This window comes from Pezoporus wallicus, unplaced genomic scaffold (assembly GCF_028554395.1).
Source record: "Pezoporus wallicus isolate ANWC-B61680 ecotype Strahan unplaced genomic scaffold, APGP_CSIRO_Pwel_v1 scaffold_11491, whole genome shotgun sequence".
Lineage (NCBI taxonomy): Eukaryota > Metazoa > Chordata > Aves > Psittaciformes > Psittacidae > Pezoporus > Pezoporus wallicus.
In genome coordinates, this window is record NW_026642649.1 from 12,305,987 (window position 1) to 12,333,933 (window position 27,947).

Genomic DNA, 27,947 nt, shown 5'->3' on the forward strand with positions numbered 1-27,947 from the left:
TCCTCAACATAAAAAGGACATGGAACTGTTGGAGCAAGTCCAGAGAAGGGCCACGAGGATGATCAGGGGACTGGAGCACTTCCCATATGAAGACAGGCTGAGAAAGTTTTGGCTGTTCAGCCTGGAGAAGGGAAGGCTGCGTGGAGACCTCAGAGCAGCCTTCCAGTATCTGAAAGGGGGCCAGTAAGGATTCTGTGGAGGGACTCTCCATTAGGGACTCTAGTGTCAGGACTAGGGGTAACGGGTTAAAACTTCAACAGGGGAAGTTTAGATTGGGTATAAGGAGGAAATTCTTTACTGTAAGGGTGGTGAGGCACTGGAATGGGTTGCCCAGGGAGGTTGTGAATGCTCCATCACTGGTGGTGTTCAAGGCCAAGTTGGACAGAGCCTTGGGTGACATAGTTTGTTGTGAGGTGATCTTAAGGTCCTTTCCAACCCAACTATTCTGTGGTTCTATGACTCGCAGCTCTGTGAGTAGAGGCTCACACAAATGTGATGACATTGACTGAGCAGTAAATACTGATGAACATAAATTGCCCAGTTTGATGTCCAAGACAATTTGGTGAATGCTGTATGCTCAGATTAGACAGGGTGTATATTGTTTAACTTCTGAGTGTCCTCTACCACATAGTTAAGTTAAGGCTGTAAGAACAGTATAATGACTGAAACAATCAGGCCACCTAAACTGTTAGCCTGGCAATGGCCAGTAGGAGATGTATGGGGCAAATCCTTCTCTTGTATTGTTGTAGCTTTTGACAATGAGGGGTTTAGAGATCTCTTGAGCTACACAACATGTGTGTTCATGTGTTACTTGTATCTATAAGGTTCCCTTTTCTATTAAGCATTTTTCTGAAGGAGTTTATGCAGCACCGTGACAAGATGTTCCCTTGATACTATGAAAAAGTCAAATGGGTCTTCGTTCCTAGAGCAAAAAGAAATCCCAACCTTACATGCACTCTCTGGCAAGAATTTGCTTCCATATGGTTACATTTCCTTGGGTTCCTTCTAGTAAGTAATTTTTTTTTTCCTAGGGATATTTCTTTGAGGCTGTTCAAACAAGATTGTCAGTGTATTTACATGTTGGGAACCTTCATGTATTGATGACTTTGAGCAAGGCTTGGAAAGGTTCTGAGACTAGAGTGTGGTTTATGACAAGAACAAATACTTTAAAGAGGAAGCAACCAAAAAAGAATCATCTGAAAGATTTTACATTTTCACATGGAAATGTAGAGATTTTTTTTTCCTGTTTTTAGTCCTACCCCCCCTCATAATAAGGCATAATCATTACCATCATTAATAATTGTTCCTCCTCTCTTCCTTTTCAGATTCAGAGTTTCGAGGATGAAACGCTGTATGGAAATGCTCCTGCCATCGCTTTAGGTGAGTGTTAAGAAACAGACACTTTGGCCAGTTTTGTTTTTAAAACACTGTTCCCATGTAGCTGCTTCTAAAATTTAACCAAACAATACATTTTCCCTCTGCTCCCTTGATCTCTGGCATTTGGATGTATTACTCTAGATGTGGCAGTCTAGAATAATGATGATATGACCAGATAAATCATAGGGGTGTAAAATATACTCAGCTTGTCAGGCAGACACAATGAGTGCACATGAAAAGGTACCTCACATGCACAGCTTTGAGTGTGTGGTGTCCCTGTCTGATGCTATAAGCAGAGCTTTCTACTCTTCCAAGCAATACTAAAGCTTTGCTCCTGCTTGGTGAATTAGTTGTCAGATTCAGATGACCCTTCATCTGCCAGGTCTCAGACCCCTAGGAAATGACAGTCAACCAAGAGACTGGAGATAGTGGCTCTGCAACTGCTCTGTACCCAGCTCAACCAGGACCATGCAAACAGGTAGTTGTGGTGTCAGCATGGCCTCTATCCCGTTACCGGAGTATCCAATATTACATAGACTATCACCCCATGAGCTGACATAGCACTGAATCATGTGCTAGAAAATAAGTGATTTGAGGAGTCTATGAAAGGATTAAGAGAAAAGCTGTTAGACCAGACGTTATACTGTCATTTGGGGCAATTTGAGTTTGGATCCCGAGTAGCTTTTGCTGTCAGTGGTGGCAATATTGGGGAAATGGCTGTTCAGCCTCCAGAGCAGGGAGCGCTCGGCCCTGATCTCTAGGGACCCTTGTTAACCAGTGCTTAAAGCAGGACTGGCATGGGGGGGTGGAGAGGGTTATTATTATCTTTTTTAATGGTACAGAAACTTCATGTGAAAGAACTAATGAATAGCAAGAACAAGATAGAGAGCAACAAGGGTGAAAGTTTGATGAGCCTCACTTTCTGGGGACTACATTGTATTACTTTAGGGGAACCAGCACAGATAATTAAACAACCCAAGTTCATACACAGGTATCTAAAAAACCAACTCAGATATCCACTGACGCTGGTCATTAACAGATGCCATTGGCTGGAGTGCCATTGCAGGAGTGATATCATGAGCCTGTTGAAGGCAGTGGCATAAGTCCTACTGACTTCAGTGAGGCCAGTGTTTTCATCTAAACACTGGGGGGGGGGGGGTCTTAGTAAATCCTAGAGCCAAGTAAAGGTGATGGAGGGGGGGGGGGGTCTTAGTAAATCCTAGAGCCAAGTAAAGGTGATGGAGTAAAGGAAGAATTCCTTAGTTCCAAAGGGCTTATTTTTGTTTTCACATGACCTGTAAGCATACATTTCCTGCTCTGCTACGGGGCTTTTTAACTGTGTAATAGATTGCATACCTATGACATTCAGCTGTTCTTGCCATATCTTCTGGCAGGGCTGTATGCGTTCAGTCTGTCTATGTGTGGCTCCAGTGACTTTTGGGGCTTAATGTCAGGTCCTTGTTGTTATTCAGACTGTATGATTTGTCACCTGAGTACATGGGGTTATTTTGATTTTATTTTCTGATTGATGTCTTGATCTTCTTGAACAAAGACAAGCCCCCATATCAGTATGCTCATAGCAGTATCTATACAAAGAATAGCAATTCCCCAGGACTGGTGCACTGAAAAACACCATTTGGACAAACATTCAGTGAGAAATTAAAAAAAAGGAGAATGTGGACATAGATCAGTAGGGAAAAAAATAAAAATGTAATAACGTACCCACAAATGCTTCTTTTTTCCTTTCTTTGCCCATCTCTAAAACATGGCTTTGCTACTTAATGATGAAGGGCATAAGTTAAAGGATTTAATGGACTATATAGGTATAGCAATCACAATGTAAGGAGGAAAAAATAAGTATGTACCCTGAATACTCTTTTAAGACACAGGAATAAGCATGTATTTAGCAGTAATTTCATGACAGAAAACACTGAAAGTAATTATTTGGTTTGAATTCTGATAAGACTATAATCCACGAAAGTGGTCAGTCAAAATCATACAAGTCAACTGAACTTTTGTAAGGTTTACGCCTTTGCAGAACCATAATTCTATTTCAGAGTTTTGCTTAAGCACTGGAATATTTCTCCGTCCCCCTCTCTCTCTTTCTCTGTTGTTTTAGTGTCATTAATGCTTGGCCTAAATTTAAAGTGGATATTTCCGGCTGGTTTTTACAGGTTTTTTTTCCATATTCTGTCTCTTTTTCCCACTGCTCTTAAATGGTGCCCTCCTCCAGACCCATGGGAGCTTTGTTGCAATTTCAACTTGCTCTGCATCATGGAAACAGTCTAAAAATGGCCGTCTGTGAACGTGGTATTGTTGGTAGTGAACAATACCTCTCTCTTAAGAAGGTTCCTATCAAATTCAGCAGAATGTGTCTCAGACCCATAAGTAGGGGTCCTCAAAATAGGCATGAGTGGGAAACAGAGTCCATCAAGAGCCTGTACAAGGCAAACTTCAGCTCCCAGGAGATCATGTCTGAATTTAGGGTTTGGCCTCCACATTCCCTTGGGCACAAGCTGCCTATTTTTCAAGGCTCATGCAGTGCCTGATACCATAAGGGCCCATTCTCATTTAGTTGTGGGCTCTGTTGGAAAGGGTGTGAGTGAAGATGAAGATGTGAGAGCCTGACGTGACCCTGCTGAAATGGGAGCTCACCTGAGCAGGAAAGTGCAAGGTTCTCCCTTTGAGAAGAAATAGAGATCAAGAGGAACAGACTGCTTTGCCTAGATGGAGCATATTAGGGACGAGTGACTTATGGAAGCGCTTTTCCCAGTGGTATTGTCCCTTGGCTCTGTAGCCTGGCCTCAATTTTAGTCCAATTGCTTAATTTTCTACACTCCCCATGAAAGCCAATTCCCTGGCTGCTGTGTGTCTTCTTTATATTTCTCCATAATGTAGATTCTGGCTGTTTAACTGCAGTAGGCTTTATGATAAGGCTTTTTTTCCCCTCTCTCTTGGCAGAATGCTGAGACTTAATTTTAAAAGACGCTGAAACCCCCAAACATCTCCGAATGACTTACAGGGGAAGCAGAGTGTTTTCTAGCTCTGTTTTAAAAAATATTACAATCTTTTTTATTAGGCAATTTTATCATTGTTATAAATAAGTAATTGTACTGGGGAGAAGGGATAATCCTTATTTAATTAAATTCATCTATACTCCCAGGTTGGCAGCAACCAGACATATGTGAGACTAATACCCACAGCCTGCCTGTATGCATGTGCAATTAAAAATTCACTCTACAGTAGCACTGGCAGTTTAGTGTTGCTTTTGGCATTTACAAATTCTTTTATTTTGTGACTTTTTTTTTTACCATACACATATGCTGGAGCAGATGTTGCTTATTTGTTGTTTATTCAAATCTGTAGGCTCTGGCAGCTAACTCCATTGTTCTGTAATGAAGCTTTATTCACTGTCCTGTATTAGGACCCAGCAAATGCATGACAGGCAGAGTTAGCTCTCAGCAGGAACTACAGTTATTGTCCTTACTTATTGGCTGTTTATATTCTAAAGCTCACAGTTGAGAAAGCTGGCTGGGCAGGGTAAGGGGCTGGGGATGATGTGTGCAGAGGAAAATTACTTGACTCCACTCACTGTATCTTTGCCCTGATGAGGTGCAGGCTTGCATGTAAACTCATCTGTTGCAGGATTTCATATTCAGCTCTTGAAAAATAGAGCTGTTCTCTCCCTCCACCCCCTCTTCTGCCTTGTTCTCCCCCACCCCACCCCACCCCACCCCTGCTGCTCCTTGCTTTTTCAATTAGCCTTTGTAAAGAGCTGGGTTTAACTAAAAGATGTTTCCGTGTGGCTCACCCCTGTTAACTCAGCACGTGCCAGAAAATTCATTAGCAGCAACGCCTATTAGGGAGGCATCAGAAGTCGGTGCTATTTCAGTGTGCATTCGAGTCACCCGCTCCCCCTTGCTCCTTATTTACTTCCTTCTCCATCTGTGGGACAGCCACGTGCCCAAAAGGCAGGAATTCCTGCACGTCGCTGACCCAAGCGGACACACTGAGTGCCAACAGAAAGGCATTAGCCTGCTGGAAAAGCCCTTGGTGTAGCCCAAGAGGCAATCAATCAGGGAAGTAACCACCTCCATCTGGCTCACTGTGACATGGTAGCTCGCTACCGAAGCACTTGTGATTCATCTTGTCCCAACGAGTGATGCCAGGGATTGCATCCACCCAGTTTTTGCAGCAGCTGGGAACGTCCTGGCTTGCCCGCATGCTGAGCTAACACATTAGCTCCTGTGACTTCTCAAGTAGCAATTCCTTCAATTATCACACCTTCACTCCTCCTACTCGCCAACTCCTCTGATGGTTTGGCACCATGGGAATATTTGCAGGATGCAATTGGTATCTCTTTTAATTGACTGAGTGCCAAGAATGGGAGTCTTGTTTGTTATCTATTATCCATTGTAACTTCCGCCTGCAACTGAAAGAACAGTGCCTTTAGAAGTGCAGGAAGAAAAGGCGCATCTATTTCCTGTGCTTCAACGAGCCCAGGGGTTTCCATGTACCTCTCTCCAGTTTCAGAATGAAGAAGTGAACAGCTATTTCGTATTTTGTAGTTGCTGTAGTGCCTACACAACACTTTATGTATGACACAGTGACTTTTAGTTTTAAGTACAGATTAACAGAAAGTGAAAGGCAAAGAGATGGCCAAAAGCAAGACTTGTTAAAGCTGCAGTCAGAATCTTAACAACAAAAATCCTACAACTGGTCTTGTGTTGAGTCTGCCTGACATTTATGTGAACTTCAGCATTGGTTAATGATAACGTACATTCTCCAAATATGAGTCTTCCCTTCATAAAACATGATGAATTATAGATCTATAAAAGATAGACCCCTCTTGGCAACAGTTTAATTTTCTGCAGGTAGAAGGAGCAAAGGAGACTTCCACTTTCTTTGGCTGCTTTGGGTTGCCTCCATTTGTTTTATGATGTTGCAACCCACACTTTTCCCATCTTCTGCACATGGACCATGGAAAGGCCTTCTTATTCTTCCTTATTTCTTACATAAGGCATCTGTAAGTGAGAGGAAGCTGTGCCATCTTAATGCACTTCTTATCCTGAAGTAGTCTGAAGGGAAAATCCTGCCGTCCCAGGAATGAGCAAAGACCAGGAGAAAGAACAGATTGAAAAGCAAAGTCGTGAAATGATGAGTCATCAAACCTTCCTGCATCTTTTCGCCTTCTAGAAACATCCTGAGTTGTCTGGTTCCCTGAAAGGAGTCCTTCTAGAAATACAATTTGCTTCTTCAGCTCTTGAGAATGCCCTGGCTGCTTTGCTTTGTCACAGTCCTCCTTGGTGTATCTCACGCACTTGCATGTCGAAGTTCAGCAATGGAGGTGGTGATGCCACGTTCACCAGTACAGAAACTAGATGGGCAGCAAAGAAAGGAAGGGCACCCACCAGTGGTGCCAGGACACCCTGCCTGCAGTCCTCAGGTTTAAGAATCCATCCCAAGAGCTTTGCAGGGTTGTATAATTCTCAGTGAGTACGTTCCTGAAAGTCATTGTCCATTCATTTCATTGCATATACGTGTCATACTTTAGGTCCTACTGCAGCAGGCTGATTCATCCTAGTGAGAAAGGATATGCATACAACGTATACTTAAGGCAGATGGCCTAGTGAAGGTTATAAAACCTGCTGTTGTTTAAATCATGGGGGTAAAAAAAAAACCACCGTAGGTATTGAGGAGAACAACCAAATACTTAAGTGACATCAGTTTAGATTAAAAGCAATAGTGTCTTACACAAGGAAAGTACTGAAATGAAATCGATTGTGCTAAAGTTGTGCTGAGATTTTGAAAGGTCTTTAATAATATTTCTTCCTCTGCCTTTTCTTCCCATGCCCTCAGCATGGGAGGATCAGAGCCTTGCCAGTGCAATTGCAGATCTCCATGTTGCTATAGTAATTGTTCTAGTTGACAGCTAGACCCTTTGAACCTTCCTGCAAAATTCATAATCCCAACCCCACATCCAGCTCAGGCTTTGAGGCAGCTCTGTGAGAGCATCCATACTTTTTCTGATGGCACTTCATTGCTTTGCTGTGGCTGCTATGAGGGTTGATTCACCTATCAGTGACACCTGTGAGAAGAGGATGACTGGTGTTATCCTGGTTGTATTTTTATGTTCTGGAGAACTTCAATTTCTTTACAGGTGTGAAACATGATTCCTATTCCACACATCCTCTACATACTTGCCAGCTACTGGGTGTAGCTGTGGCTGCCCCATCCCTGGCAGTGTTCAAGGGCAGGTTGGATGGGGCTTGGAGCAACCTTCTCGAGTGGAAGGTGTCCCTCCCCATGACAGGGGGTTGGAACTGGATGAGCTTTAAGGTCCCTTCCAACACAAAACAGTCCGTTTTCTCCTTGGGAAAGTATCACTGACAAAGAGAGGAAAACTTACTAAGGCTGATGCTCTTAGACATCCTGCTCACAGTTTGAGTAGAGCTATTATAATTGACTGTTGATTTCTGCAAAGAAGCCAGATACCTTTGGGCACTACTGACCAGGCAGAAGTTGCAAGACCTACCAAAAACATAGGGATTTTCACTTATTTTTTCTCCAGGGTCTCTGTAAGCACTGCTGGAAGCCATCCTCCCTTTTGTGAGGTGTTCTCAGTTGCAGAAAGCCCTATGAGGCTCCCTGCAATCGCTTATTTTTTATTCATTATCTCTGTGCAGCTGCTACTGGGAGAAGTTGTGATGTAACGTGATCTACAGTGTAGGCTGATGACATTCAGCTCTACCTCTCATTTTCATCAGAAGCAGACACAACCATCACCCGTCTCTCCCGACATTTGGCAGCAGCACGAATCTGAATTAATGACAGTTGGCTGAAGCTCAGTTGAAATAAGATGGAAGTGATACTGATTCTCAGGGAAAAGTAGGAGGAGAACCTGGCAAAGTTTGAAGCTGTTTCATCAGCTGAGGGAAGATAAAAGACCATTGTCAAAGTGACTGCAATCTCAGGTTTTGACTAGATTCATCACTACTTCTAACCTCCCAGACTGCCGAAACATCATTTATCACAGAGAACTGCCTACAGTGTTCTCTCTTTTCCTGTCAAATTCAGCCCTTAGATTACTCATTTATACTTCTACCATTTCTAGGGCAGTGTGTTCTTTTGTAGGACAGGCAGGAGATGATGGGAAGCTCTGACTCGCGGGGAAAGCAGCTGCCTTGCTCCCGAGCATGGCAGTTTGCAGGGATGCGTCTGCCACTCTCAGCAACAGCGTGGGAGATTCACGATGTTGATCTATATTACCAAACCTAACATGACCTCCCTCCTCACCTACATTAAAGGTTTTCTGAAGCTCCAGTAAATCTATTACAGGAGGTTTACAGAGCTGTGGACCAAATTGTAGTGAAGATATTCTTGAAAGGTGGAGACTTCTGAATGGGGAACCTGTGCCACTAGTGCCCACATACATCAGTTCTTACCCCTCTAGAGATACACGGTGTGACTCATTAGTGCAGGGAATTATATCCTTTTTCATTCATGTACAAGGTAGAGAACATGCTTCTTCCTTTGCCCATATTCATCTCTGATTTGAGTAGGGAGGAGAGGAAATGAACATTAAGAAAAAAATAAATTATTTCATTTATCTTTAATGAGTAGCTTTATGGAATATTACAGCTAATTCAGTCCTTCTCTAAAGCTTCCTTCTACACACGGGCTTGGGACAGCCTGTAATGTGGAAGAGTGAGAGCGCCAACCAACCCACCCACCAGCCCCAGGCATTTCACAAAGGAGTATATTTATACCTGCTGTCACGGCACTGACTGTAGTGCACAACAGATGTACTGAAGCTAGTTTTAAATCAGTAAATATGTGCACCAGCTTTAAAGCATCCTAGCATGTAGCGCAGGTACCAGTGGCTGTCTAGCCACAGCACTGGGGAGCTGACAGTGTACCCTCTCACTCTGCTTTTCAGACAGGTTTTGCAACCTGGGCAGTGCTCCAGGCTGCTGTGCTCTGCCTGACGGCTCTGCTGTGCCACGAGCATGCTAGACATAACCACACTCTACACTGAATCTTAAGCCAAAAACTTGGCTGGAACTTTGTGTAAAACTGCTTTTTTTCCTCGGGTGTTCTGGAGGAGGGCTGAAGCTGAATGCTCTGATGATAGATGTGGATTTGCTACCTAGCTATGTCTGTCATACTCTAGGCTGGCACAGTTTGTGTCTTTAATGCTCCGTGACCTGGTTCCTACAAGTGCTAATAACTGCTATCTGGAGAGCATCTAGGCCAATGTCCTCCCAGGGGAATGTAGACACCTACAGGTCTACAGGGAGCCAGGTCCTGGGTGAGGATGTGGAGCACAGAGTGTGCATTCCAGTGCCTGTGGAGCTATGCACGTGTTTCCTGCTGTGAATGATGGCTGTGACAGCCAGACACCAGTGATAACCATGTAAAGAACCGCAGGATGAGCATGGAGATGAAGCAAGATATCAGTAGCTGTCACTTGTCATATGTGCCCACCACCTTTCATCCCTCCTGGCCCTGTCTCACCTCCTCGGGGTGCAGCATATGTGCATTCATGTCCACCTGAAGTGGTTGCAGCCGCGAGGACTGCGGGGCTTTCCCCTCCTTGTTTGCAATGAGTCTGGCTTCACACCCACAAAATGTATAACTGGAGTCCTCCATATGCCAGTGGTACCCAAAGTGATGGGGAGAACATTGCAGAGTGTGTGAGAGCTGAGGAAACTGGGTTTTGACAAGCAGAAGGAAGTAACTTCAAGAAGAGTCAGGTTTTGTTCACCTTGTCAGTAATTCTGGGCATAGACAGTTCTCCTGTCCCATCCATACAGCACCTATCAGCATGGTGTGGCACAATTAATAATAGAAATTGCTTCGTGCAGAGATTTTTAAAGATATATTTTCACCCAGTCACACTGTGTAAGATGATTGACATGAAATTCCCTTTCAATTCAAAAGGAGCAGGGGGTAAACAAATTTAATAGCTACGTTTGGTTTTGAATGCGAATAGGAGCTTTTGCTGCATCTAGTGCATTTTGGGGTGTATTATTTGCTTTACAATAATGTGACTATTCTGATAAGATGGTTTATCTCATTTCTGCTCCTTTGGAAACACGATTTGTGGTTTATGTGCTGCTGCCATCTGGTGATTGTTCTCATGAAATGCAGCACAAAACAGCGGTACAGAAAGGGGTCGGTCAGCGCTGCAGCCCTGCTCCAGTTGCAAGCATGACCGGACTGATCTCTTTTACGGACAGGTTATAGAATCGTTTATTGCGTTTGGGTAGAAAATAAATATAAAGTAGATCTTTCTCACCTCAGTTTGCTTGTTCACCATTTCTGCAATGTGGAAAGTGGATCAGGGTTACAGAAGCTGGACAGAAAAAGACTTAGATTTTCCCTTTGAGAGATCAGTGGTACAAAAGTACATAGTACAAAAGTACTATGACTACATTCATAGTCAACAGCCACTAACCAGTGCAGTTGCCTATGGGGGAACTACTTAGACTAAGTGAAGACAGTACGGTATGCTGGGAATGAACGGATTTTATGGGACACTTACATAGGATCAAGTTTTTCCGCATACATGGGAACTGATATGAATAACAACATTTCTTTCCACCAAATGCTGACAGTTGTACAAAATCATTTCTTCTAGTGCATCCGGTTGAGTGAGCTTCAGCAAGTCCACTGTTCTGGGTAACAGCACTAAAAAAAATGCTTACGCAGAATGTGTACTTTCAGTGGAGTTTTATTAGCTCTTAATAGCCATATTGTGGAGTGTGATACTTAAAAATTGGTGGTATCTATCCTTTGACTAGCAGGAGAGGGATGTAAGCTGCAGCAGCTCTCCCATCATAGGACTGGGTCATCTGTAACTGTAACTGTGCTATGTAGCTGACTTACTCCTCTAGAACATAGCCAGCTTGTCCTGCAACATCATTTTGCATGGTGCTATAGGCAAGGCAGTGTTGTTAAGGATAATTTATGGATTTACCAATTTGCAGAGCAGGCAGAGATAAGAGTGAAACCTCTAAATGAGATGGATCCAGTTAACTACTCAAATGAGCCTATTTCTGGTTTGAAAGTACTGTTTGAAAATGTATTGTTGAAAGCCCCTTTTTGGCATGTAAGATGCAAATTCTTGACTTTTTTTTGCTTTATGATGGAGAATCAGAACCTTCACATCTTCTGCTTGCTGCCACTAGAGCCATAATGCTGAGCAGCTTTGGTGGACCAAGCACTTCCAGTATGTGATGCCTGTGTTTGACAAGCGAAAACCCCAAACATCCAGGATGCAATAAAATACCTATTCAGTTCTGGCACTTCTGTGGACATAGTGTGATGTTCCTTCAGCACATCTCTTAATGCATTTGACTACTATTGAATTCAACTGTCATTGAATGGATATGTTTAAGGCAAAATCAGTGAGATATTTGTGTCTCCACTTAACTCTGGGTGTGGGAATATTGCACATTGATTTAAGCCTGAGCCTAGTTTCCCTGCTGAATTTAGCCCAAGTGTTTAAGCTGCAATGAAGTTAGTGCCTTGAGAGTTTTGTGTGAGAGACACTGCAAATTACTTTTGCTAATAGAGGAAAGCAGGAAAGACATGTTCTCAGTCCTTCAAGCTTCTTTTTCTTTGAAAAAGCATCTCACTAAATTGAGGCTTCGGTGCATTGTTTAGTCCCGTCTATGTAGCAGATTTAAAAATATCTGAAATTTGAGCAGCGTTGCTAGGTTGCAATTGGCCATTCTGCTTTTTCCTGTGACAGGATGAGCAGTCCAGATTTTCATTTGTGATTTTAAAGTTCATATTTGCACAAATGCTCTTGGCTTTGAAGTTTCTGTGCCTTTGCTTCCTCACGTACTCAAATGATGTCGAAAACAAATATTGAAGTACATTCATCAGTGTTAATGTGGTCCAAAAGACATGTAAAAAAATGTGCTATTATTTACAAGCAGTATAATAGCTCTCATGGTATCTTCTGCAGTTTGCAAGTATTCTCCAGGCTGGGAACTAGAAAAAGGTTGTGTCGTTTGCAGCCAAGTCCACAGAAAACCAGCTGTGGAGTCTTCAGAGGAATGCAGAACTGTACTCTAGCACTGATTTTATTACTGATTAGGGAATATTCTTTCATTAATGGTAAACCTAGGAGCCTGATAGTTTCAGAAAGTTTCTGTAATGAAGGCTGCTGAAAATGGGAGCCACTGTATCTGCATGCAAATAAGGGGAGAGAAAATGTCTCTTAATGAAATTGGACTGATCAAGTAAAGGGTTGGAAAGCAGTGGGAGCTTTGGGGTTTGGAAGGCATGTACTTTCTTACACGATACAAAATGAAGCAGAAACCTGATTAGTAAGTTCCTCTAGCCTGTTTTTATTTAAAATTCAGGCAGAACAGAAATGGGATGCAGGAGCTAAACTATCCCAGTTCAATTAGCACAGAAAGGCGAAGAGCCAAGGTTTTCCTCACCAAGATCTTCTGGGGCAATCCTCAGGTTTCCTCTTTCCAGCATAGCCAGATGTACTCTCCACACAGGGCCCAGAGTTGTAATTTTTAGTTCATAGTTGAATACGGTCTGCGTCTTTACTTCTTCTCCAAACATACTTTATCTTTCCTTGGTGTGATGCTCTGCATGTATTTGCAGAATCTCTACAGGTTTTGGGTGTCTCTACACACCAGGAGAACTGAGTAGAGCTACATGAATAATAGATACTTTGGTTCAGTGGCTGAACCAAATGGTTGGGGAAAAAATGCAGTTTGGGTAGACTAGAAACAGAAACATGTTTTGCTTGAAGTTCAGGTGATTTAACACATTTTTTTGCACCATTCTTCAAATTAAGAAAAAAAAAAAAGTTGCTTTCAGGAAAACAAAACAAAAACTGTTAATCTGAAAGAGAAAGGTGAAAGCATCTAAAACTGTCAAAATGAACTATGTAAATTTTGCTGACCTGACTCCCCCCCCCTCCCCCCATATATTTGGCCAACTTGTGTCCCTCCTTTAGGACAGTATTCCAGTTGCTAAAAGGCTTTAGTTCATTTAAACATAAGGAATTGTTGTTGTGAAGAAGCGGTGACCTTGGCCACTGCTGAAAGGTCTTTAGGTGCTAGTCTATTCTGGCACAAGCCGCTAGCACCAGCGTCCAGTCTAGACATTTTCAGATACCTGGTAGATAGAGGAATTTGTCCTAGGAGACATAGCAAAGACCTGCTTTGGACCCCTGCGAAGAGTCAGTCTCCTGCTAGAAACTTGGGCTATGTGTATCCTCACTGGGGAGCAGGGCCTGCCAAGAAAAACTGGACTGTTACCATTGGCAAGCTATTAACATTGCTGAAAAATTCACAAAGAGGGAGACTCGAATCCTCATCAGGCACGGTCTAATTTGAAGTGTCACTTAACTGCTGTTAGGGACACTAAGAGGAAATGAAGTGATCGATCGGCTCACTCCACACCCAAAACACAGTTTCCGCGCTATGCAAATGCTGCCTGCCATTATGCAAACATTACTTGGCTCTGGTATACAGACATTACACCAAACTATATTTACATAGGTTGAAAGCTAGCTGCCTCAAACTGAAAAGGCTATCATGCTTAATCTGGTTTGGGCACAGCCCCAGCTTGCACTGCGTCCTGCCTTCCCAGGACAGCCCATCTCTGTGTCTCTCCCAGGGCCACATTCTTCAGCATGAAGTCCTTGTGGGAGCACTTTGGCAACCTCTTCGTAGCTTTTTACCCACCTTGAGTTGGAGGCCTGTGTTCGCTTTTACTGAGTCTTCTTTAAAATTCAGGCTTCCACTGAAATCAAGGGAATTGTGACTGGCTTGAATAAAGCATTACAGAGTCAGAGAAACATCTCATCTTCCAAAAACCCCTTATCCTCACCTGCCTACCTTCAACAAAGCTTGGCATACTGGGTAGGATCTTGCAAGTCCATGTGGGATGTAATGATTAAATTAGGCATCTGAATGTATTTGGAAAAGAACTGCAGCTCAGACCCTCAGAGACATCGCTTTGCACTGACTGTATGTGGAATTTAAGCTTTTACTATGTATTAGGTCATCTTGTATCTGCTATGCAGGTAGGTGTAAATTTGAGGCCTAATGCAGTTGAAGGTTATTACTTGGTCTGAGGACAGGAAATCACAGTAACAAGCACAGGTGAACTGTGCTTAACATGGTTTGCATTCTACTATACTTTTATAAGTTTCTATTTTGCTAACATAAAAAGTTTTAGAAACTGGATTTATACTCAGAATGGTCATTAGATTCTTGCCACAGAAAATATATGGAGTCAGTCAGAGATCAATATGATCAGACAAAAGCCATTTATTATAGCATATCAATCCTTTTTATACTGTTTCTCTGCCTCAGCTTACAATAGCTTGTTGTATTATAATCGGATACATTTTCTCGTAATACACCTCAACTACAGTTACATTTACAATAGCTCGCTGTATAATATTGGATACATTTACAATAGCTCTCTGTGTTATAATTGGATATATATGCAATAGCTTGTTGTATGATGATTGAATACATATACAATAGCTCAGTATACTATGCTTTGATACATATTCCTGCAGCACACAGCAACTAGTAACAATGAGCATATGAGAACTTAACCTTTAAAATTTGCTAACAGTCCACTATTTTGTATCTTAGCACAGTCCAGTTTCTTTTCATCTTGCTTGCACTGCTACTTTTGCTGCTGCTGCTTTTGCTTCTTTACCCATGTCCTCCTTCATCCTCTGTTCATGTCGAGCTCCACATAGGCACTTGCTGACTTGGGAATGTGGCCATTCTTTGCTAAAAATCCATCCACAGGTTCTACTGTATTGCCATTTTTAAATGAATACATAGACAGCCTTTCAGAGGGCTTTAAACCTTGATTTATTTAGATGCCTTGCATGTTTTATCAATGAGAACCATGATAGCAAATCACACATCACACCTCCTTCCTGGGCAAGTCCATGGAGATACGTGGAGGTCTTTCTGTAGCCTAACTGCAGTGATATTAACTTGGTATGCAGACATTTTATCCAGTCTTTAATGTCTCACCTTTTACCTAAAGATCAGCCCTTAGTCCACTCTCCCATGTTTTGGGTAGCTGTCTAGCTAGTGCAGAAATGTAAACGTAGGTGGGAAGATTGCACTGTTGTTGACAGGTACATCACATTTAACTTAATAAATGAGTCAAATCTGGCTGCAGAAGATGAATTCTAGCTGCACTTACTCTTCCATCAAAAGCTACAGGGTTTTCACTTACATGTGGCATGCCAGCTACTTTGCCTGCACACCTAAGGAGAAAAACAGGCACCTTAAAACACTAGGCAAGCAGATTGTGGTCTTCTAACTGCAAACTTTAAAGCCTGAAATCAGCTGTTAGGTTTGTAGGATTTTCAGTATTTGAAACTCAAATAGTTTGAGTCTCGGGTTGGTTGGAACTACAGCAGCTGAAGCATTTCAGCTTTTCAAATCTTTCCCTAAGCCTTTCTTCATTTTTATGTGTGGAAAACTCTAGACCAGAACAGCACACTGGAAGCAACAGCTGGCAAAGATGCAAAGGGTAATTGAAACAGCTTTAAAAAAAGTTTCGAGAATGTGTAGATCAGCCCCCCTTGGGGAGAAGCTGGACCATGATGCTGTTTGTGGGAAACTGCAAGGAAGAGTTTTGAGACCACCCACAAAACCAGGCAATTTTCAGCAGCATCACTGCAGATTTTATAACGTGTGAAATGGTAACCACATATTTCTCATCCAAAATAAGAAAGTGACTGACTGGCTGGTGTGCTGAAGATGATACCAGGACTAACAATGCAAGTAATTAATTTCAAAACCATAAAATGATAGCTGCTTTTGATTTTACAGTTGCCGCCTACAAATAGATTGTGTGATTTTCATTAACTGATGTCCAAGATACATTTAATTAGAACATAGTCCGTTAATGTGTGAAAATATAATTTGTAGACTGCAGATTTTTGCATTTTCCAATTCACACAAATGGGAATTAATAACTCAGGTCTCAGAACTGTTTGGTGAATTGTCATTTTCCATGGATACAACCAGAAGATAAAAAGCCCTAGTGTTCAGTAGTGGTTATATATGCAAGGAACAACAAAGGAAGTGTAGCCAGATTGTCTGTCTCCATTCCTTCCATTCCCCTCAGCCTGCTCCCCCAGCTCTACCTCTGGGTTTGTGTCAGCTATCTGAGAATGAGGGCACTATCTGAGGATTAAAGTTACCTGAAAGTGTAAGTTATCCAAGGGCTGATAGGTATCAGGATGTACAGAATAACTGAGGGTTTACTTTCAAGCATTTGTACTTTTAAAAAGGGCTGCCTTTTATTCATTAAATCAGCCAGTTACTGGTGTATAATTTGTCTAATTGCAAAAGTTGGGGTAAGAATTAATTTAGCCAGATGGTGTGGGTGTTAAATTAGAAAACTGGATTAGTAAATCTGGAATACTGTCCTCTTCCCTTTTTGTCTTGCCATGCAATCCTGTATCATCTCTGTTACTGTGATTTCTTGTCCTCAGACCAAAAAATGGCAAAGATGATACTTAGTGCCTCAAAGCAGAGACAAACAGGTTTAGGGAAAGGCTGGGGTAGATTCCTTTGCCTGCAGGAGTCACCTGGTTTAAGCCACCAAAACTACACAGATATGAATGAGACTTGGTCTGAGCCAGTTCTAACAATCAGAAGTCAACATTTTTTAGCAAAACAAGCAGTTGGCTGCTTTATGCGTTATTTACACAGTATGCATTGTGTGAATATATCGAAATCTGAAATCTGTAGTTGTAGATTACACTGGTAAGTCAACGCTTAGTAATATCAGCAGTAGCTATGCTGTGGTTGTAGCAATATTGCAGAGCTCTGGCCAGGATCAAGAATACTTCTAGAAATGGACAGTTTAAAGTGGTCCTGCTTAGCTCCACATTCATTTTGGCCTGGTACTACTTTCTGTCCATCTTTCTAATTTTTCTTATCCTTTTGTTTTCCCCAGCAGATGTGATGGTGACAAGAACAAGCAGCTGCCAGTCAGATAGCAGTGGTTTCATGGAGGAGCTGCCAGAACCTTCAGGTTTGCAAGTAAGAGATGAGCAGTAGTCATCAGTAGGTCTGTAGAAATTCAGTAACCCTGGCACAAGTAACAAATAAATACATAAAAATTCATGGAGTTGTAAAAGCTTCATGAAAACAAATTGATCTTCCTGTAAAACCTCAGAAGGTGAGAAGCTTTCTCAGAACTTTGTGCACCACACTGATGCAAGACTAGTTCAAGGCTACAGCCATTAAGGAAGAAATAGTACAAGAATCTTTGATTCTTTAGTTCATGGAGTATTTAAGATGTATTTAAAGATGTCTTGGGGTGCCCAGGGCAAAATAGTGATAGGCAAACCAGTGTGATAGAACAAATGTAGTATTTCAATCCCTCTTGTTTTGGTTTTTCCCTCCCTTCAGAACGCTTCTTCATCGGGAAAGATTAATTTTATTTCTGATATCTACAATCAAGAAAGAGCTCTGTCACACAGGACTGGTTTTCCTATGCTAAATCAAGATTTTCAACAAGAGCCAGATGATTGTGTTGCTAAGGTCTTTATTGCAGCTTGTGAGAGCATTTTGGCAGTACCTGGATCAATGAAAGCATGCACCAGTCAGGGAGAAGAGACTCATCTGCTGCTGACTTCAGAAAACAGCACATATCAGGCATGTAAAGCTGCGGCACAGAGTTTTGTCCAAGAAATTGTATGTGACAAGGACAAGAAAGAGAAGACTGAAAGAAAGCAACTGGAAAAAGAGAGGTGCATAGAAGAGCAGAGGCCTTGTTTGCAGGGTGATAGCGAGGATGATCCTGGCTCCTCCAAATTTGATTGTTATTTATATTTTAGTAAAGGACACAAAAAGGCAAACGTAACCTTCACTGAATTGAGTGATCTAAACCCTGCAGTCATCAATGAGAACAATATTAGAAGTGAAGATGAACGTAAGAAGTGCTGGACTGACAAGGACATTGGAGTTGCAAGCAATGAAGATGCTCATGGAAGTAGTACAGGACATGTTAAAGGACCGAGGTGGGATATGGAAGTTGCCAGCAAAGACGATACCCTGCTTACAGCAAATGAAATGACAAACAGGCAGAAGTTGTGCAAAATGGATGGTGATTCAAAAAATACAAGATGCTCCCCCAAAATGGGGGTCCCAGAAACCCTGCAGTGGGGCTCAGCACCACAACGTGGGAGCAGTGTGTCTTCTCTGCAAGTATCACAGAGGCATCCCTCCTGCCTAGCAGAATGGCCTGAATTTAGTTTATCTGAAGAGCAAGAGACTGGTAGCACAGGGGAGATGTTAGGTGCTAACAAATCAGAACAAGGAGATGCTGTCCAAACAGGTGAAATGGCTTCTGCTCCCCTGAAATATGTTACTGTTCAGATGCCTTCAATGCTGGAGTTTACTCCAAGAGCAAAGGGCACAGGGCAGAATGCTCCTCTTGGTGAACGCCTTGCTAGGGAAGGTCCCGTGGACTTCTCCAACATGTCAGTGCACAGTTCTGAGGGTGCTCCTCTCATACAGTCAGACCCAGGGGCTTTGAAGAGTGTTGTGAAACAGACCACGGAAGCCTCCAGCCAAACTGACAACCCCGCCAGGAAACCCAGGTGGCCACCACTGCTTTGTTCACCCCATGCTCATCTGACAAAATCAGCCTCTCTTGACAGCATGGTTTGTGGCAAATACAGGTCACGCTATGGGGGTGAAGCCTCTGGCACCAGGGGTGTGCAGGGCAATCACTGCTGTCACTGCTGCTGTTGCCATGGCTGGTGCCCGTGGACCTTCCCTGTGGCTGTCTCTCCCCAGGGCCCTGTGGGCTGCTGCTCAAACCATGCCACCACTGAGCTGCACCTCTTGAAAACATTGGTGCTCCTACAGGACACTGCAACACATAATCCTGCTCCGGTGAGTAGCTTTCTCCACACACTTGGATAGCTGACACGCTAGCTAAATGTACAAGCTGCCTTTTTCCTTCCTCTCCTGCCATGCATGCTTCTTTAGTGAGACATGTCCTGAGAATGTAACTGGGAAAATGAATGGGGAAAGAAACACTCCTTTCTGGGTAAAAATGACAAACGTATCTGTGTGCCTTCAGTTGTGCCTCTTTTAGTAACTTATGTACATCAGTTCAATCTTAAAATGATTACTGTGAGCTGGGTGATAAAGTTTACAGGTCAAATGAGAAATTGGAGTTCCTCTTCAGAATTGCTGAGGGTTCCCCAAAGCTGTGAAAGACTCAGCGTATGTTGTGGAAGAAAGCAAGCAGGGAAGTCGAGAGAAGCCTTTGCATCCTCAGGGAAACGTGGTAGGAGCAGCATACCTCCTGCTAGTTTGCAGGCATTTCCATTTTTCCTCTTCTATTTGCTCTTCATAAGGACATGAAACTTGAACTGCTGTACAAGCTGGGGAAGAAAATTCTTAGCTAAAAGTTCTAGAAAATTAAATTGATGACTTTTATGCTGCTACATCATTGAATAGATCATCCTGCAATGTCTTGTCTTTGAACAGTATATTGCAAAATACACCTTCTGTCAGCTGCCTTGCTGTTGCCACAAGATGGCAGTGAGTCAGTACCTTATCCTGGACTGAGGAGCTTTTCCTCATTCACTACCATTTTAGCAGCCTTCTAGTGGGGGCTAATGGTAATTTGTCCTCTCTAGTCTGTGGACAGGGAATGTGGGAGGAACAGACTGCACTGTACTGTTATCCAGCCTAGTCTGGTGGAAGTGCAGAGAGGGGGGTGGAACTAGATGAGCTTTAAGGTCCCTTCCAATTTACATTCTTCTATGATTCTATGATATGTTCTTAGGGATATGGCTTCACATCCAAGTCACTGTGCAATATGTGAGTGAATTTAACGTTAGTCACTGCAGAGATTACATCCGTGCCTACTTTGTACTTTGCATTACAGATGGGGTAGTTTCTACATCTTTTACTGAGACAAGTTTGCTCAGGTTACATCCCCTTTACTGAAGGCATGCATGGGGAATGCAACCACCACAGAGCAATGGTTAGATAGTAGGTTTAGCCTGCTTACATGCACATTATTTTGAAAAAGGTCTTGCATGAGAATAGTTCTAGAACAGTTAATTCCCCTTCCATCCCTGCAGAGTGTGAACTCTGAATGAATCCATATGAACTTGTGCTCTGCAATATACTCAAAAAGACAGTGCCAGGGGAGCTGCCTGTACCTCATCTATAAGGGCTAGCATGACTTTGTACCATGATTAGATTATGGGCACTGCTCACTTGCACTCCACACACTTCCATCTAGGAACAAGAAAACTGTTTGAGGATCAAGATTAACATTTAGGGTGGAGGAAAATGGACAATCAGCCAATACTCAGTCTGCAGGTGCTCATTAACACACCAAGCTGCCTCCCAGGTGTGTGATTGCTGCCCTCATCCGCAGCATTAAGAGTTACAGTTGTGCTCTACATGAAGCAGATACATAGGAGAGTTCACCTCCGCTGCAGTCACACAACTGGCCATATCAAACTACTGTTAGTCTCCGAGTAGCCTCTTCTGGTGCAAACCCATGGCTGTTGGGTCAAGGCTTTTTCGTTTGCTGCTATGGGATGGTTTATTCTGGATCACTCACGGCAGGAGTGCTCGTACATAGCGTCTTCACTGAAATTGAGATGGAGAATTAGGTTTTTCAAATGCATGGGGAGCAGCTTTAGCCCTCTGGTTGAAGCTGATCCCCTAGCAGGGAGGGCTTCATCATGTCTCAGGTTTTGCTGGGACTGAGGGACATATTCAAGCACAAGCACAGATGTCATCAAAGGATATGATTGCAGGAATCCAAAGAGACTGAGCATTTCTATGCTTTGCAAACATGCCTCTTTATCAATTCCAGTAGTCAGTAATGGAGTGCAGGTCATGCACTGTCTTCCCATGGCTTACTAGAGACCAAAATTTGCTAAGATGGGAACATGCCAAACACCTTCTTGCACTTCGAGTACTTTCAGCATAATAGCGGGAGCATGTTTTCAGAAGGCAGGCAGTATTGCTTCCCAAATCACTTGGATGATGCTGTCTGCATTGCTGCCCTGGACAAGGTGTGAAAAGCCAAGCAGAAGTTTTAAAGTGGCTAGAAACTCAGACCTAGATGGCCTCTAGTTTTATTCTGGTGGGCTGCTATCATTGTACTAGTCCTGTGTTGCAATGTAGTAACTTGCAAATCTGCTTATACTTTTTCATGTGCCATTCCTGCTCATTTATCTCCCCTGCCTTGAAACATTCCTGGTGTAGATAGATACATCAGGGTAGATGTAGATGATCAATCATACAAGATACCTTTTTCTCAGTGAAGAGTAATGGTCACATTTGTGGCATAGGTCCTCTGACCTATTACAGATGTCTACTTCTGGATCAGAACAATTGCTCTGTTGCAGCACCTACCCATACACTGTTGCAGTAAATATCTGCACTTGGTTAGATAAATCCAATTTTAGGTTAGTAACTGGTAATAGATGAGAAATTACCAGTGTAATGCTTGGCAGAACCCTTCAGGAAAGACTCTTTTCCTTCTCATAGTTTGTATTTATCTTCCCTCTCTTCCCTTCTCCCTCTTTCGCTTTTTAAAAACAGCCCAGTGAACAGTAATTTAACCTATCATTACTCCATAGCAACTCATCCTGTTCAAATATAATGTCTGACAACAGGGTGATAACATCAGATTTTGGCACATTGCATCAGATCTTTGATCAAAGTCCTTTTCCCCTTCAATGGCAAAAAATGGAATCATCGGGTAGTGCCAGGACTTGATCCTACATGCTTTAGGGGAAAAGGTGGTGACTGGGATGTGAGTGATGCACACAGAGTAAACTCACTTGAAGTGCCATCTGGACTTTCATGGCAGCTGCTCACAAGGTCCCTGTTGTGCAGGTAAGAGGAGGACCCATAAGGTTTAGGCTGTCAGCTTCAAATGCACTCAACATGGAAGTGTCCAAAGAAAGGAAGTAAAGTGGGATGTCTTCTTGATTTTCTGTATAGTGTACCCTCAATGAGATAGAAGTGATGAAGAGCTCCTGCCAGCACTTCCAGGAGAAGCTGGATGAAATTGAACAGCACCTGACAGAAGAGCAGGTGCTGTTTTCCAGCGCTATGCCAGATGAAGGAAGGTAACGGCAGCCCAACACACTAAATCCAAAACTAGCATCAACAAGAGCCCATGGGTGCATGCAACATGACTGGTCATTTGTGGCACCACAGCACTTCTGGTCACTGAGGTGCAGCTGTGGGCATCTCGCAAGTGGAAATGTATTGTGATGTGGGTTTTGCTCAGAGGAAAGTGAGCTTCTCTCTGCGTCATTCAAGGATCTTAAATATAAACATCCTAAATGGGAAGATTGCACCATAGATGTAGGCTAGATTTTTAGCATGGAAATACTATGTTTTAATAACAACAGTAACACAGGAACAAATCTCATTCAGCTGGAGCTTGGTGTCCCAGGGAAGGAGGTGGTGATGATCTCTGACAAATCAGTCCCTTTAGGCCATGTATTTAGCGCACACAATCAACGCAGGGGCAACGGAGGAAAACTTGAACTAGCTCTTCATGGACTCAGCCCAAGTTCACAGTGATTACCAATAAACCTCAGATTCACAAGAAATCACAAGGGGCTTCCAGTCTCTGCTGCCTAAAAGTAGGACATTTATGCAGTGTTTGTGCGGGTGATAAATCAGAAGTGATAAACCTGCCCAGACTCAAGCTGGCTCTGCAACTACAGTGTGTTTTATCTTGCAACTGAGATAATCAAGGAAATGAGAGTCTAGCAGAGAAGGGCTGTTATTTATTGTTTTGTAAGGTATCCTGTGATCACGGGTAAAAACAAGACTGCAGTGGAAGATGATACAGGCATTATGTTGGAGCTGAAGAAGAGGAGGTTGTTCGCTGCTCGCTCAAGTGTGTTTTCACTGCTGTCCCTGCAGGGAGGAAGCCAGACACCTGCGACTCTTACGGCGAGCTGTTCGTCAGGAGGTTGCAGAGCTGGAATTTCAGCTGAGGGATCAAGCTTGCCAGGTCAGGGGGAGCATCCTTATGGTATGTTGAACAAACCACTGCTATGGGTTGTGAGGGGAGAGTTTAAAGTCTGTCCTGCTATTCATTGTTTAAAGTGCTGACCCTGAGGTACAGCTGAACAATCCTGTCACTGCCAAAAAGAGGAGGCTTTCCAATAACAGACTTCAGTTTACATCTTTGACCCTCTTTCTTCTTGGTTAAGCTGCTTGAGCTCGACTACCCAGGAGAAGTGACAACACTTATAAAAGTGTCTGCATCCTACTCTGCTCTTGGTTGCTAGAATAAGGTAACAGGCAGTCAGCCTACATAATCATTGAGAAACAGTTACCGGTCTGGTTCTTTTCTGGTCTAGCTCTCTGGTCAATAAGGAAAGGTAAAGAAATTATGGTCAGGGGACTTGTCTTTAATTCTTCCCTGACAAGGTTAGGTTAGAGGGCCAAGATTGCAATGGCCACAGGCTGAAGTCCATTTGCAGATTTTCCATTAGGCAATTAGGTCTATAGGTTTGGATTAAATGTCCTTTAGGCTTTTCTCTTTCTCTTTATGGCTACATCACATTAGCCAGATATTACATGTCTTCTCTGGACCAAGCAGAAGAATCAGGCATGCTTCATAGACTCTTGTGTATCCTGCTTGATTCCTTTTATTATATTTTTATTACTGCAATATGCTTTTCCTTCTATTTTCTCTGCAGCAGCTGGACCAATTACTAGCAGAACAATCCCATCTGTTTTTTGAGCTTGGACTCTCTGATTGGAAGGGAGAAAGAAAAGCCCAGAATAAACAAATGTTTCCAGATGCTGCTGACACTGAGCATCCTCAAAGTGGGTGCTCAAAAATGGTGATCCCAAGAGCTCCTAGCAAAACCACAACAGCAACATGTTCACTCTCTGCCCCACAGCTGGAGGCACCCTCAATGCAGTTTCCCACCAGGAAAATGCCTGAGTCAAACACAGTCAAGTCTGCCCCACAGGAGCTCTCTACCAGTGCAAAGGAAATAAAAGGAACTCCCCAAGCAAAAATGGACTTCAAGGCATTTATACACAATGTAAGGAGGTGTTTCAGGCTCACCCTCAAGGTTTTAAGTGGAAGGGATTGCTGATCTGCAATGCAATTTTACTATTCTGTATCTCATTGCCACAGCCTAGAGCAGGACACTTTCCAGCTCTGAAGGGGTGGAGCCCGTGTTTCAGGGCACTTTCAGTCCTCATAGGCAACACGGGCAGAACTGGAACTGGACCTGCCTTGATATTTCTCATTAAACTCTGTCAATGATCTAGATTCTTCAGAGAAGAACATATAAATATGTGGATGGTATTTGGCTTGCTTGGATTTTGACTGCAACTGTTTGACTAATTAGTACATCCAACCCTCTCCTACCGTGTGAAATCAGTAATTTATGGCTTCAGATTGCAGAGACAATTACCCAGTTTTACAAGGGCAGTAAAGGCAGTGAACTGGAAGGTCTGTTGTTTTTCTGGAGAAGCTCAAAGTCAGCATTTCTGACTGCTCTGATCTCACTATGTAACCATAAAATATTGTTTGCCTGCCTTTTGTAATATAAAATATGCCTCAAAATTCTCTTAGATGGCTGCCTTATCGTTTAATGGTCTCTTCCACATACACATTCCTTAAAGGATTTTTGAGGGATTAATCAATTCTCTTAAATTAACAATAAGGGTTCAATTCTGCAGAAACTTCATGTAAACACCATGGGAGGGGATGCTCTTTATTATAGTCTTATAATACTTTATTGATTTATATTAATATTACCACTGATATTATCAAGCAGAATCAAGTTCTTTAGCACACAGTTCAAAGAGTGAGAGCCCTAGACAGTGAGGAACAAAGAACTGAAATGTTTGAGATCATCTTTTGTCATCTTTTGCACCCATTTCCTTTTAAGATTAGCCTTACTAACACTTATTTCCTTTTTTTTTTCCAGTTGAAGAAATCTTTCCAAAACTCTTTAGGTAATGATTCAGCAGAAGGAAAAGACTGATGGAGGACAGACTTATGGATTTTGTTTCTAGTAAACGCGATGGTTTTCCTGAAATGCATGGTGTATCTCAGAAAAAAAGGGACCAAACATCACATTATAGAATGTCCTGATCACAGCAGGTTCATTTGCAATGAGATGACTGGCCAGAAAACAGGCATTTTTAAAGGAATTTTAGAAGAGAGGCGCTATGTATTTTGCTATTCTGTGTCTGTGAAACCTACTATGTGCCCAATTGCAGTAACATGGGATAGGGCTGTTCTCTGAAAAGCCATTTAGCAGGAAGAGAAGAAGGTTTGTTTTAAGGATAAACTTCAGAGCTTGCAGACATCTCAGGAGATACCAGCAGAAACGTATTCTCCTTATAGCCAATTACTTTAACACAGTCCTTCAACCAATATTAATCCTTAAGCCCACACTACCTTATATAGTCCTAGTCACATTCTAACTTTTAAGTTGTTACTAATTTCCTCTCACTAATTTTGTAAAGTTATAAAGTTGTATCTACTGTTAGTATCAAATCAGAAGCTCAGTGACAAAACACGTTAAACACCTGCTCTGTCAAAATATTACTGTGACTAGTCTCCTGGCTGTCTTCCTCATATTTTATTTGTTTAAATCCAATTTAAACCAAAATGAGATGAGAAACACAGGATTTTCTATATTAGAAGCCTTGAATCAGAATCCTGGTTCCATTTGCTGGGAGTGCATAGAGCCTGGATTCACACAGAAAAAGCCATAAGAAAAGGCCTCTCAGGTTTGGATCACAGCAAAGAAATTCAACCGGTTCATTTTCAGAGCAGTGTAGTTTGTACTACTGCTTTCAATATAGCACTTCCCAGACTGTGAGATGTCCTACTAGCTTGTTTGTTTAATGCTCTGGAGGGATCTTGGGTGTCATTTAGGCTTTGGTGTTGCAAATCACAGCTCTGCAAAGGTGCAAATAGAAGTAGCATTTGCACATGTTTAAGGAGAAAATGGAGTCAAGCATGCTGAGCAGCCTCGAGGCTCCCTGCACCTCCACGTTTCCGCAGATGTTCAGGGTAATAAAATGATTGGGGGAGAGAGGTACATAACATAGCAACTGACAGGATCCTCCACAGTCTGCTGGGCCATGAATTTTGCTGGTTGAAATTTGCCCCTTCCTTGAGACCCCGCATGGGATTTGTACACCACTTCCTTGTACCAAGTGTTTCAGAGTTTGTATGTCAAGACTTGTGATTGTGACAGTACCTTCTGGCAGCATGCAAACTGGACCAAAACATCCTTCACCTATGTTTTGGAGGAGCAAGCAATAAATAAAGCTTAATATTTACTTTCTTCACTGGCTTATGAACTGCGCTTACAGATGTTGTACCTCAGTTTGTGGAGGAAGGCAAGCAAAGAGTATGGTTGAATGACACACAATGATGCCAGCGCTGAAGGTCTCCTGGAATAAAGGATGACAAAGAAGCTTCCTTGCCTCAACCACACCATGGCTATGATTATTCCCATGAAACAAGATGGTTTTTTACAAGTGCAGCATGATGCGTAAAAGCTCTGTAGGTATGTGATGCTGCAATCACTGTCTGCCTGTCTTATGTCCATGTGTCCTGAAGATGGCATTGGCAGGCAGCGACTGTTCTTGATTAGAAAGGTCACGCAGGACCTCTGGTGCCATTTGAATTCTACCATTTGCATTCTTGACCAGGACTGAATCTGACTCCTGCTAAGAACTTTGTATGGTTTCTAGACTGGTATGTGCAGTCCAATTCCTCATTTCAATTTAACTATGAAATCAGTTCATGCAAGCCACGGATGGGATAGGGTTGTGCCCTATGCAAACACTTAGACACCCACAAATACTGTTAACTGTGAACTTGTTTGCATTTATAGCTAGATGACATTTCAGGCCCCCAATGTTATTCTAACAGTTAAGTTGTAACCTTGTGCAATAAAAAACATCCTAAGCAATGTGAAAGGGAAAAATCTTCTTACTTACCCTAGAGCACAATGAGTGATATTTCACTTCGTAACTCCTCCGAGCGTGTTACAAAGATGGCTGGGCAAAGTCTCATAATGCTGCTGTTGAAGATGGGAGAGAAAAGAAAACAGGCAGTAATTTTGTGATCAGGAAATTCCAGAGGTAGCACTGGTGACAGCCAGCTGTGTACCCACTTAACCTCACAGTGCTGTGAACCCTTTAAATGCTATCACTTCTTTCCCTTTAGGGCAGTCATAAGCAAATATGGTGGGAATCTTAATGATAACTTCACAGAATTAATGAAATACTAACATATCTGATTGAGTCTCATAATTGCTCTAGCTAGCTAGAACCATAAAAATTAGCTTGCAGGCTCACAAAGCAGCGGGTCATATCTTGGGGGGGGGGGGGGGGGGAACACACACGACTACATTGCTTGCAGAAAGCACTGGCACAAGGCAGTTTGCAAGTTTGAAATGGGAAGAAAACTGACCCTGTGACACTGAAGGACTTCAGACAGAAAAAGAAGAAGAAGAAAAAGGAAAA

General features: G+C 42.6%; 1 protein-coding gene across 1 annotated transcript in view; it reads left to right on the forward strand.

Annotated features, from left to right (window-relative positions):
• Positions 1–25,726, forward strand: part of ITPRID1 (ITPR interacting domain containing 1) — a 43,122-nt gene extending 17,396 nt beyond the window's left edge. Inside the window, exons 6-12 of the mRNA XM_057431535.1 lie at positions 1,326–1,380; positions 17,368–17,453; positions 17,826–19,316; positions 22,410–22,537; positions 23,349–23,460; positions 24,134–24,487; positions 25,385–25,726. Coding sequence (XP_057287518.1) covers positions 1,326–1,380; positions 17,368–17,453; positions 17,826–19,316; positions 22,410–22,537; positions 23,349–23,460; positions 24,134–24,487; positions 25,385–25,441 — 2,283 coding nt within the window. The 3' untranslated portion in view covers positions 25,442–25,726. The remainder of the gene's footprint in view (positions 1–1,325; positions 1,381–17,367; positions 17,454–17,825; positions 19,317–22,409; positions 22,538–23,348; positions 23,461–24,133; positions 24,488–25,384) is intronic.
• The last annotated feature ends 2,221 nt before the right edge of the window (positions 25,727–27,947 follow it).